We start from the raw sequence: 12,879 nt of genomic DNA, 5'->3' as shown, positions 1-12,879 counted from the left end.
AGTGCTCAATTTTTTAGTAAAGGGCGTCTGAAAATAAAATACACAGCAAACCTGCCCAATTCACTGACTCAACTTGCTGTCACACTGGTGTTAACATGAAACTGGACCTCGTTACCACACATCCTTCCAGGCAAACGGCCACCAAGGAATCTACACATACAACCAAAATACCAAATCCATATCCATCAGAGTTGTCGCATCTCATCCATCTAGACAATTTTTTGCTTTATCTGGTTTGCCTTGTTCTTTTTACAGTGCGCTGCTTTAAAGGCTGCAACCCCTCTCATTTTCAAAGTGAGAATAACCCTGCAGGTTAGTCCTGTAATGAAAACATAGTGTGTTTAAACACATTTACTGGAGGACAGAATGGTGCAAAGAAACTGCCAGAGGTTCAAGCAAATATAAATTCTTAAAATTTCAGACTATTCTTCCACTAGGATATGTCAGCACTGTGCCTGAAATCGTATCGCATGAGGCAGCCCAAACAACAGTTCTAAGATCTTCCTTTCCTGTGTAGGACCAAAACAGCAACTGTGCTGGTTCAAGAACAGATCAGAACTCAATGTAAAGCCAACAACCACAAGCAGGTTACTAGGTGTAAAACTATCTGTTCTGGATAATTTCTTCCTAGATATATATATATATTCGTACCCCATTTCAAGAGGTGTTTTTTTTGCCATTTCCTTGTTCATACAGTAATCTTTATAAAGAGTTTAAGCAAACTAAAATTATTGTTTTAAAAAGTGCCTTAATAAATTTGGTATATTCTCTAATGTTAAATTAAATTTGACACTGATCTCATGCACCTACCATAATGTCAATCAACAGGCAACAAAAAAGCAAAATAAAAAAACAAAGTTAATCATGAATGTGGCCACATTTAAGTCTAAAATTAGCAACATTTATTTTAAAATCCTCCACAGGACTTTATGGCACCAATCTTTTACTGTGCTGACCTTTTTTACACCAGAATAACACACAAAAGCAAATTTTGTAAAAAATGGTTTTATCAGTTCCATTTTTGTATAAAACACATGGGAGAAACCTAGCCAATCAACACACAAATTGCTGCCACATAACAAGGTACTTTTTTGTGTCAAACTTTGAATCTAAAGAACATACAAATGTTTTAAGTCTACAGTCAATTGTCTATACTCTTCCATTTAACTATTTTTTTAAAAAAATTCCACATATCCCCATATTTCTTCTGTCCCAGTTACAGTACAATGACAGGGAGGAAGAGGGCTGTTTAAAATTCCTCTCTATGCAGTTTTCTGCTGTCCCTTCTTTCCAATGAGAGACTTGTGGATGTGAGGAATTACACCTGCAAAGAGAGTAATGGGTTAGAAGTGGTGAGTACATGATAACATTGAGATTTACTACACAGAAAAAAGTCAAGTTAATATTTACTTGTCTACATTCCTGAGAAAACCCTGAACACCATATCTTGCAGACACCAAGGTCTCAAACTATTCCAATGGTTGTTATCCATTCTTCAGTAAAGAGCTTCAACTTAAACACAGAGAAAAGAGAGCTTACATGGAAGGAGCCACGTAACTATCTTAAATGTAAGGTTTAACGTTCAGTATAAAATGGGAGCAATATAGTTATTACTCTGCCATTTGGAGAATAAAATAACCCAAATTTGTTAATCAGATTAGGTTATCCCCATGATGCCAAGAGGGACATGAAGATTTATTGGTACATATACAGAAATGACATAGTTCTAATTCCTGGTCTAGTTTTGGAGCCAAAATGAAAGAGATAATGGGAAAGAAAAGCTTAGAGGAATTATTTGGGAGGGAAGGTGATGCCAAAGGACAACGAAGTGTTCTCCAATAGATTGCAAAAACTCAAGGAATTTCCTTAAGATTCATTTTGTGCTTCTGTTAAAAACTGGCACCACCTGAAAGCAAAAAGATGTTTAATAAATTAACATATTTCAGAAGAGAAATAGCACATTTAATTTGTACTCCTGAAACAGCTCAGAATCCAGTGTTATCAGGGACACTTCTAAAGGAGCGAACTGTAAGAAATAGTAACAGTTATGTCCACTAAGCTGCAAGAGCTACCCAAATGGTAAATGCAGTTGCATTAATTTGTTACAGATGTGATGTAACAACATAGTAAAAAATAGCCTACAAAGGAGCAAAGCCAATTCTTCATAGGCCCTCCTCTAAAAAGTCTTCCAGGATGATAGTACTTCACTATATTATAGAGAAGTACTGTACTGAACAGTTGTATGAATATAGTTAAGTTCCACCTTTTGAGGACCTCACCCCACTGCTTTTATACCATTCTAGTCATCCCGGAAGCAACAACACAACATACCTCCTCCAGCAATGGTTGCTTTAATAAGGGAATCCAATTCCTCATCACCACGAATAGCAAGCTGCAAATGACGTGGAGTGATACGTTTTACCTTGAGATCCTTGGATGCATTACCTGCCAACTCCAAAACCTGTCGGAAGAATTTAAATCTCTTACTAATGTATTTATCACTTAAAACAACAACAAATAAATATGCAAATATTAATACTTGCAAACTTCAGAAGGACATGTATGTTAATCTATTTGGTATATTAGGAAAAAAAACACAGGACCTGGAACTAAATTTCTTGACCATATCACAAAGTTACTGTATAGGTGGTGAACTTTCCCACAGGTAGTTCTGATTTAAATATTAAATGTATAAGTTAATAGGACCATTAAACCACCTAACTAAAACCTGTATTTATAATATCATAGGAGCTAAACAGAGACATTACACAGAACCTGCTCCTACTGCTGAAGGGTTTGTTCTGCAGCCAAAATCACAGCAGCACAAAAATTATGCAATTCAACTGGGCCTTCGGTAATGACACAGAAATCTGAAGTGCGGTATGCACTTGGAAAGTCCGAACTCCATGATTTTGAAGTTTTAAAGGAAGTAAACAAAAATATACATAGAACTCTGGTACCCTTTTATTCATTTTAGAAGCAAGGTTGTAACAGAAGGATGAATAGGTAACTGTTTCTCAGGATCTTAGAAATAATTATGCCCAAAATTTATAGCAGCCTATTATATTATTGTAGCCAATAACAGATTAGATCCTGATTTACACCTATGAGCAGACTCATCAAAATCAACAGAATTTAAGTAACTCTACTAAAGGTATGACCAAATCTGGATCCATCTTAACATAATGATCTGTCCTTTTCTTTGTTAAGATTAATAAAAAGGAAAATGGCCACAATATTTTCTGTTTCTCTACATGAGGCAGCCATCTGAAACATTGATGCCATTTCCTGAAAATCTGATTCAAAGCGAATCCTGTGGTTCCCTACTGGAAAACAAGATTAATAAGAAGCAAGAGGTTTGCCTCAAATAAAACATGCTTTGATAGCAGCCTCTGTTTTCATATTCAGAGTCCAAAGGGAACATGTGTTGAGAACTACAACAAAAGTCCCCTAGCTCTGACTTGTGACCCTCAGGAGTTCTTGCTTTCTCTTAAAATGCAAGATTTTTTAAATAATTGAAACATATGCCATTTCTCTACTAGCTTCTGGTAGATCTCCAGACTGCGTGGCTTGACAATACTGATTTTTAGAACTTACCTCAGCAGTGAGGTATTCGAGAATTGCAGCACTGTACACGGCAGCTGTGGCACCAACCCTTCCATGGCTTGTGGTGCGAGTCTTCAAGTGTCTATGAATACGGCCCACTGGGAACTGAAAGCAGAAGGACCTGTTCAGCATGCATGGTCAAAGTCAACAATGAGGCACTGCTCTTCTAAAAGTTGACAATCTGGTTGAGCAAACAATTCTAGAAAAAGGGTGCATTTAAAACAGCCTCTATTAGCACCATCATCAGAACGGTAGGTACTGTTTTCACTGAGAGACTAGTCAATTATGTTCCAGGTGACACAGAACTCTTGTAGAATGGAAACAAGGGGCTGATCTTGTTTAGCAGAATTTAAGGTAGGTTTTATACTTCAGAGCCCCTTCACACATGACCTACTGAGAATTTAGTTAAGAAATACTGCGTACTTCATGATGCAATGAATGAAGAGAAATCTCCATTTTCTTTCCTTAAATAATCTGTGTTGCTCTGGAAAGAGCACCATAAATGCTTCTGTACCACAACTTATAAAGCACTATACCGTTATGCTACAAAAATTCCAGCATATTTCGAGAGGTAGTTGCTAAGCTTTCTTTTAAGTGGTAAAAGTTAACAGTAGAAGCCTAGCAGATAAGCTGTCTTTTATAGAGGCCCCCAAAGCAGATTTTCAAGAAGCAAAAAAGCCCTACTACAAGCAGTAAAACCTGTTAACTAAGAGAAAGAAGTACATGGTTTAATAGCCCACAAATTACACCTGACTACAAAGCGAAGAACATGGTAGTGTCTCATAAGAGCAAACCTAGCATTTGGAAAGTTCCCAGGACCCCTAAATGAAGTCAGGTGATCCTTCAATTCCTGAAGATTTATGGATAATCTAAACAGATTTTCGTGTTTCAGTCATGGAGCAAAATAAACTCCATAACTGGCCCAGAGGGAAGTTTCATGGGAAGGGTATTTACAACTAAACACTGTCAATTCCTGCAGTGCCTTCTTGCCAAAGACTGCATTTAAAGATTGGCCAGGTGTCCTCTTTATATTGTTCTGAAAATGTATAAACTGTCTGGCTTCCAAATATACACAGGTCTATCAAGTGAATACTGCTCAGAAGAATATCCACAGTAGCTATTCTCTGGGGTTCAGACCTCTGTATCACCTAAGGTGACAGAAAACTGCCCAATATAAATTCAGGTCTTTTGTTCATCTACTTCAGGACTATCCCAGTGGAAATGTTTTTGTACATTTTGTATGTTCCGTTTTACCATTTCATCCATGCCCAGCAACTTATTCTGATGACTTTAATGCACTGTACACATGAGAAAGAAGACCCTTTCTTTAGAAATCATTTGTTCCTGTATCCTCTTGTCCAGGCAAGGAGACTTTCCTGGATATTCAGAATGATGTCCATCTCCTGACCGAGAAACACAGTTGAGGCAAATAAAAGACAAAAAAAGCTCCTACAATGTTATTTTTATATGTGAAGAATAAAATAACTCCAATGTTTATCTATGATAAAGAGGGAGATATGCGAGGAAAAATAATCACACTTACCTGAAGTCCAGCTCTTTGTGAGCGAGACACCGCCTTCGCCTTGGCCTTTCCACTGTCCTTGCCAGCCTTGCCTCCAGCCTACATTAGAAAAGGAAAGATGAACTGGATTATTGCTTACTGTATTAGCTTGCAGAAAAAGGCTTTCCCAATCTCCCATTTTTGCCTACAAACAAAATTTAGTAGTGACACATCTGCCAATACAAACATGCAGTCTTTGTGGAATATTTCAAAGACAAACATTCTTTCCAGAGCAGATCTTCACTTTTTCCTGTTAGAACAAAATCCTGCAGGTAGGACAAAGATTAAAAATAAGAAAAGCATGTGGCACCTTAAGACTATCTGTCATATTCCAATGTGAGCGCATATTGAAATTCTTTAAAGTGCCCCAACGGGCTTTTCTTTTTAGTTTTGTCTATATATGCTTACACAAACTAACACAGCTACTTCTTTAAAATGTGGGGGCTAGAGTACTTCTAGAGTTTTCTAAGATCACAGACTTACATCTGCTCACATGCAAAGACAAGCCACAATTTTGAGAGTACTTTCTACAAAATCTGTTCAGAATTATGGCATGTATTAGATGGCACCTAAACCTCCCTCAATGTTAACAGCACCTGCGTTAAAGAAGGAAAACTATGCCTATTTAAATACCATAGGCAACTTGACTAGGACCTTTAGCTATGAAGTTCACATGAGGTGTTTGGGCCAGTCACAACTCTCAGCCTAACTTAAATTACTGGCTTGATGTGAGTATAGTGTGGGAACACTAGAACTATGCTAGACTACTGCATTACAATTTTTCTAATGCCTGAATTACCACAATTTGTGTGACTAAACTAATTTTCCAAAAATATTGTCGTTGTTTAGTCATTAAGTCGTCTCCGACTCTTTATGACCCTATGGATCAGAGCACGCCAGGCCCTCCTCTCTTCCACTGCCTCCTGGAGCTTGGTCAAATTCATGTTGGTAGCTTTGGTGACACTGTCCAACCATCTCGTTCTCTGTCATCCCCTTCTCCTCTTGCCTTCACACTTTCTCATCATCAGGGTCTTTCCAGGGAGTCTTCTCTTCTCATGAGATGGCCACTCATCTACTGGAACCCTAGACTCAATGTTTCCCTCCTTCAATATTACCCATTATATTTCTGCAGTAATTCTAGGGCTAAAGCTCAATTGATTCATATCTAACAGAAAGCAATGAGACCTTCCTCTTTAGTGGTTATGAAACTGAAATGTTTCCTGTGTATCTCTAGTGGAGTCCTCACTTTCTAGTTAGAATCAGTGATTAATCTCCATTTCACAATTAGCTGTATGGAAACACAGAAAAGAATAAAAATATTATTTGATCTTGTCATAGCATTATAAGGAAGGGAGTGTGATTTCTTTCAGAATGCAAAAATTACTGATGTAATTCACTGGGTCTGCATTCATTAACTTTCTCTGTTCTAAATAAAACAGCTCTTGCAACATATGGAATGTGAATAACCTAGATATCAAACTTCTAAATCCTATTGCTAAAAAGATGACAAAATCTGATCTACACAAGAATAAACTTAAGAATACTGTTAATGCCAAGACTATTTTTTATATAATTCAACAAAAACAGCAAAGTGGAGGTTTATATATAATATTCTCCATGAGATTTGTATCTCATACCCAGTCTGCTGCCAAGTGTAATGGATAACCTGATGATATAAATCTAAGTTAGCTGCAACACTGCAAATACTGTTGGTATAACTGCAACTAATGCAGAGTTGCCATATGCTAAAGAGAAAGCCTGGAGAGCAATGCCACTGGGGAAACAATGATGACTCTAGGCTTAATTTGTTTGAAGACCTCAGTACCCAAAATTATAATAAATAAATTAATAACTAAGAAACTGACAGAGACCCAGATCGAGTTACAATAATTCTTTATAAAGACATGTTCACATTATGTCTCTTTGTCATATGAAATATTTTCCTCTGCACTGAAACAATATGCAAAGGTGATAATTACCAAACTATTTCAAGATTGTTGTATTTTTTTAATAATTTGGGGTTATGGCCAGATTTCTATTTTCACAAGACTTCAAAGACAGTAAAGGAAACATAACAATTCTTTCCTATTACAGACTACAGATTAGGTAGAACTGTTTCATCCCCACAAAAAGCACTGTTTATTCCAACAGGGCATATATACAGGGTTCCAATCCAGTAACCCAGTCTAATACTAAGACATACCCAAAAGGAGCAGGGTCAAAATGGAGATATGTGTATATTGCATACACAACACTTGTCTCATCCTGGATATAGATAAACACTTTCACAGATGGGTGGTCTCGTCTACTTTAGCATTTCAATTTTACTACAACATTACTTGACTACAGACAGCGTCTTCTTCCAACTTCTGCATGCAACTCAAAGATTCATCTCTAAAATTTATATCCTTCCCAAAAAATCTAAACTAGAACCAAATGTTTCATTGAGTCACAAAGATTCTTTTATATCCAAGCCATTATGGGCTCCACCTATCAAAATATTTACACTAATGAGCCCAAATCCCTTTTCATACTCAAAGCTGCACAAGTGGTTGCAAAACACACACCAAGGGAGAAGAATCCAGAATCCAGCAAGCAGTTCCACAGGCACAGTGTGCAACTAGTTACATATTCAGATATGGCATGTGGGCTGCCTAGGCATAATTCCCTACCAATTACCACAGGTGCAATTTTTTCAGCCATGGTCTCCTTACAATAAATTACACCACAGGTTAAAAAAAATGCAATAAAGATATAAATTATATCCATACTGCACTAAAGTCCAACATGTAACAATTCTTTAATCTACCAGTACAAGAGATACTGTCAACAACAAGATATTGGTGTTTGTTTCAATACAAGGCCTTTTTCAGGTTTATGTAAAAATAGCTTCTAATTACTTCAGGGTGGAGTAACCTCTTCTGCCAGATTCTTACTTTAGCTCTCAATTAGAAAAGTGTTCCCACAATAGTTTGGGGGTTGGTATGATTGTTCTGTACTAGCTAGATAGCTCAGTGGTTTAGGTTTCTGACTGTGGAACCAGAGGTTAGTAGTTTAATTTCCCACTGTGCTTCCTGCAAGTAGAGCCAACCTACATGACCTTGGGCAAGCTGCACAGTCCCATGATGCCCTGTAACATCTGAGGAAGTGAACCTGATCCACAAAAGCTCACACTAAACTATTGCAGTTAGCCTTTAAGGAGCTACAACATTTCTTGTTTTTAATTTTTCTCTGATATTAATATAGTGAGCCCATAAATTTGGCATTTAAGCCTTTAGAGGAACATTAGAACTCTAGTTCATGCACTTCAGGACTTGTTAAATACAAAGTAAATTCCATATTAGCCTCGTGGCGCAGTGGTTAAAACGCTGTACTGCAGCTAAAACTGTGCTCACGACCTGGGGTTCAAATCCCAGGTAGCCGGCTCAAGGTTGACTCAGCCTTCCATCCTTCCGAGGTCGGTAAAATGAGTACCCAGCTTGCTGGGGGGGCAATGTGTAGCCTTTATAATTAAAATTGTAAACCGCCCGGAGAGTGCTTGTAGCGCTATGGGGCGGTATATAAGTCCAATAAATAAATAAATAAATAAATAAATATGTCTGAAAAGCTTCCTCAAAAGCTGACTTTCCTATTTGAATAGTTTTCTTTAAATAATACTTTAAAGGCAATGATTTGCTTGGAATAAAAAGGTAAAACAATAGGAATGGTCACAGCAACAAAATCTTTTTTGTTAGTTACATACAGTATATAGTTCAGTTATATTACAGTGTTAAATCAATCATTTATCCATTTCTAGAGCTCTGTATTGTACATCAACTGAGTATGCTGATTCTCCCTGAACTAAATTAGAAGAGTAAACAAACAACGTATTCTCTAGTTAGTTCTATGACTTGTTTAATGGCAAGAGAGATGCTTTACTTCTGAAAAAGAGGGAAATTTGGCAAAATTTTGAGACCTTTTTCACTTTGAAGTGTCATCACAGTTGATAATAATAGCTATATGGTGTCAAATCAATTCTGACTTACGATGACTCTTTTCAGGGTTTTCTAGATAGAGAGTACTCAGAAAGTGACTACTTTTCTCTTTTTCTGGGGGCACTTCTCAGACTGTACAGCTTGCCCAAGGCAACACAGGCTGGCTCTTCTGGGATACAGTCAGGAACTAAACTCTCAACCTCTGACTTTAGTCAGTATTGTTACAGACTGTACAGTTTGAGGTGAAGGTATCTGACAAAGTTTCCAACTTTACTCCTCCATACTATTGGCTCCAGATAAGGCCTTTAATGGGTGTTAACTATATTGCAAAGTCTATGCAACTGAAACTCTCCCAGACCACAAAATGTTAAACTAGAACACTAAGAGTAATACTGTAATACTTTAAGCCATAATCAGTTACCAATTGTACACATGAGCTGTCTTTTCAGCTTTCATTACTGCTGTAACGACTTGGTGGTAGCTGCAAATAATTGTTGGTTATTTAAACTCATGATGACATAGTAAGGCACGATTGCAGAACAAAAAATATACTCCTCAACTTGTTTATTCCAGGCTGCCTACTCATTTCATTGGAATACCATCTAGGAATTATTTTTATGACTGCATCTATACACCAAGAAATACAGAGAGAAGTGGAATTAGGCTGGTTCTATATATCATCATCATCTCAAATATTTTTACTCCATCTTTCTCCTTAAAGTCAGTTTACATCATTGAAAGACAATGATAAGGCAGCTACTTAATCCAGTTGTTCATTTCTGCAAGTAATCCAACTTGTTAAAGAATTTAATCAAGCCAAATATATAATATTTCAAACTTGCATGGAACACAGGCAACATGGCTTGAAACAGACTCTTTAAGAAATTAAATGTTTTATTTATAATGAAATACTGTAACATGACAGCATTAAGCAGAAAGGCATGTTTAAACACCACCTTACTGGGACAGTTTCTGTTGAAAATTTGTTATGCAAATACTTTATACTTTTCAACTAGAAAAAGATAGCTGTATAATTTGTAGCCATCAACAAGTTTGATACATCTGACTCAACACTACATATTGATTTACAACAACAAAGACTGGAGGACAAAAACAAGTGGGGAAAGCAAGAGTGAAAGTCCAACTTAATCTCTAGGACACAACCTGTACACAATATCCCCTCCTGGGGAATTAACAAGCCAAATGTTCAGCATTTGAAAAACAATTGCCTTCAAACAGAGGTGCAACTACAGAAGCTGTCAAGGGGACCACCACATGTCTCTCCTGGAAAGAAGCTCCGAACAGGGCCTCCTTAGTCTCAGCAATGTATGTTTGTTGACAACTTGGAGCAGAAAAGGCCGGTTTTCCAAAACAAACTTCCAGGCGACCCCCTGCAAGACTCACATCTGGGCGGACGCCGGTAGGTAAGCAAGATCACCCACTTGCAGACACACGATCTTCTTGTGGGCATGAACAACGAGAGCCCTCCGAGTCAAAGGGGCCGACTGCCAACCGAGCACTGTTTGCCTGGGCTCCAGTCCCACCGAAATCGGCGGGCCTTCCCTTCAGGTCAACACGTGTCCCTCGCCCGGAGAGCTCCGTTTGGCGGGCGCGGGGAAGAGCTGGCTGGGAGGGGACGAAACGGGAGGGCCCCTTCCCGGGCTGGCTGGCAGGCAGAGGAGGACTGTCACAGCCAGAGCCGCCCGTCCGGCTCCGGCGGCGGAAAAGAGCTCCCCTCGCCTTGACATTTATGCAAGCATTACGTTGCTAGGAAATCGCCGCGCCAAGCCGGGAGAAACAGCGACGCCCCGGCCTACGTACGAGACGGGAAGCCACCCTCTTAAAGCCCCCGAGCCACCAAGAGGGGGGGGCAAAGCGCCGAGGTTGAGACACCCGCCCCCGGCCGGAAAGGTTCGCGCGGGCTCTGGACGGGAAAAGCCCGCCGGTTTCTCCGGCAGAGGCGCCCGCGCCACCGAGGATCCCCCTCGGTCGACAGCCGCGCTCGGCTTCACACGTGACGCAGAACCTCCCTCCCTCCAAGCCCACCTCCCTCATGCCGGGAGCTGCTCCCGCCGCCACCCGGCAAAGCTGCTCTTCCCCGGACACGCGTCGGACGCGTTCACACCTTACTTTTTGAAGGCGTGCGGGGCGCAGAAGCTCCGAGAGGCGGGGCTCGGTGGGGGGAAAGCCCGGGTCAAAAAGAGGCAGGGTTGTGGCGCTAATGGTTGTTTATAAAAAGAGCCCTTTCGCCCTCCACACCACCTACAAACCTGGGTTCGAATCCAACCATCTCTGCCACATGACAGGCGAGGAGTCCCACGGAGCTGCAAGGCTCCGGCGAAATAACCGACACCAGGACAGGTCCAGAGAAGCAAAGCGTGCAACTCTCCGGGACTCACCCCCGCCGGGCACCGGACACCCTCCTCCCCTCACAGCCCGCTTTAGAAATAGAGGAGGAAACCCCACAAGGGCTTCCCGCCTGACGGCCCGCGCTTGCTTCCTCCCACACTTCGCTCCCGCCCTCCCGGCGCCGTTATTTCTCCCTCTCCTTACCATGATTCCGTCACTACTCTGCGAGGGCCGGTCCCGATTCCGAGCTAGAGACGCCTCAGAAAGTCAAGAGACAATAACCCGCCTGAGCGCGAGGAGGGAGCCTGGCCTGCCGCGGCCACGACGAGCCAATCAGGGCAAGCCATGCTAGTTTGAACCTCCCGCCTTGACCAATCCAATTACGGCTTCTTACTTCCTTGAGGAAGCTCCGCCCCGAGGCCCGTTTAACGGCTGTTTTTTTACCACCACCAATCCGCCCCCCCACTCTGTCTTTGCACACGGCACGTCAGAGCAAGAGCGAAAGGGGCGGGAAAAAGGCTCGCTCCGTCCAGAAGTAAAGTGTCGAATGGCAAGCGTTTGGGCCAGTCATAGAAAGCGAGCATCGTCCAATAGGTGGGACTGGCTGAGTAACGGGGCCCTGAACCAATCAAGAGCAAACAGAGTTTCCCGCCCATGTAGGTCCCCCCTCCCCCACTTGTTTGTTTGCGCGGAGAGAGATTGGGGGAAAATGGAGTCGTTGGCCTCCTCAGAGGAACAGGAACAGTTATTTGCCCCATATTCGCGGACTGGGTCTGGTGTGTCCCCCGCGCCATAGACTTCCTAAGTCCGCTGTTCTCGAGGAAATAACGCTCCGTGCTGTGCTCAGAAACTAATCCCGTCAGGAGGTGGCGTCGGCGGCGCTTCTTTCCTCAAACAGTACAAACATCAGGCAAAAAACATGACACACTGAGGAAAAAAAGCCCCGATTCCCTGTCACAAACTCCATCGCATGCTTGTTCACTTGGAAGTAAACCCCTCAGGACAGCAGGACTTCCTTGTGAGGAGACATGTGCGTGGTTTGGCGATGCGGTCCCCTCCGCCTGCACCGGCTTCAGGTGGTCTGGTGACCTCCCTTCAGTCCCCTCTTTCAAGGGCTGACAGAGGACGCCCGCCCTTTTTTTTTTTTTAAGCGCCTTGTGAGGTCCAGATTTGATTTAAGGAAAACTGGAAACAAGATTTGAGGGACCTCAAGTCCCCTGAGTCTGTGTTAGCACCCACACATGGCAGCCTGTGGATAGGAAACTCTGCAAGCGCACAGACTCCCTCCTCCAACGTTAGGGAGGTGTACTGAAATTCTCTACATTAGGGTGGGTGGGAAATCATTTTGCATGTCTCCATGCAAATAAGCACACATTATTATATGGAAAC

At 41.2% G+C, this 12,879-nt stretch overlaps 1 protein-coding gene across 1 annotated transcript; it reads right to left on the bottom strand.

Annotated features, from left to right (window-relative positions):
- Positions 1-989: 989 nt before the first annotated feature.
- H2AZ2 (H2A.Z variant histone 2) lies at positions 990-11,965 on the bottom strand. Its single transcript, XM_072978802.2, has 5 exons — positions 11,695-11,965; positions 5,150-5,227; positions 3,598-3,711; positions 2,332-2,461; positions 990-1,324 (listed from the first exon to the last, which is right to left on the bottom strand). The coding sequence occupies exons 1-5, from the start codon at positions 11,695-11,697 to the stop codon at positions 1,263-1,265; spliced, it is 387 nt and encodes a 128-aa protein (XP_072834903.1). The 5' UTR covers positions 11,698-11,965; the 3' UTR covers positions 990-1,262.
- Between the last annotated feature and the right edge of the window lie 914 nt (positions 11,966-12,879).

This window comes from Pogona vitticeps, chromosome 8, assembly GCF_051106095.1.
Source record: "Pogona vitticeps strain Pit_001003342236 chromosome 8, PviZW2.1, whole genome shotgun sequence".
Taxonomy (NCBI): Eukaryota; Metazoa; Chordata; class Lepidosauria; order Squamata; family Agamidae; genus Pogona; species Pogona vitticeps.
The sequence above is the reverse complement of the archived record's forward strand: the minus strand, read 5'-3'. Positions and strand labels throughout refer to the sequence as shown.

Bases quoted from the DNA above. Each gene is read 5' to 3' on its own strand.
- H2AZ2 (XM_072978802.2), bottom strand. The intron at 2,462-3,597 runs GTAAGTTCTAAA...TTCTTCCGACAG, and splicing joins TCGAATACCTCACTGCTGAG to GTTTTGGAGTTGGCAGGTAA. The intron at 1,325-2,331 runs GTATGTTGTGTT...CTCTCTTTGCAG, and splicing joins AGCAACCATTGCTGGAGGAG to GTGTAATTCCTCACATCCAC.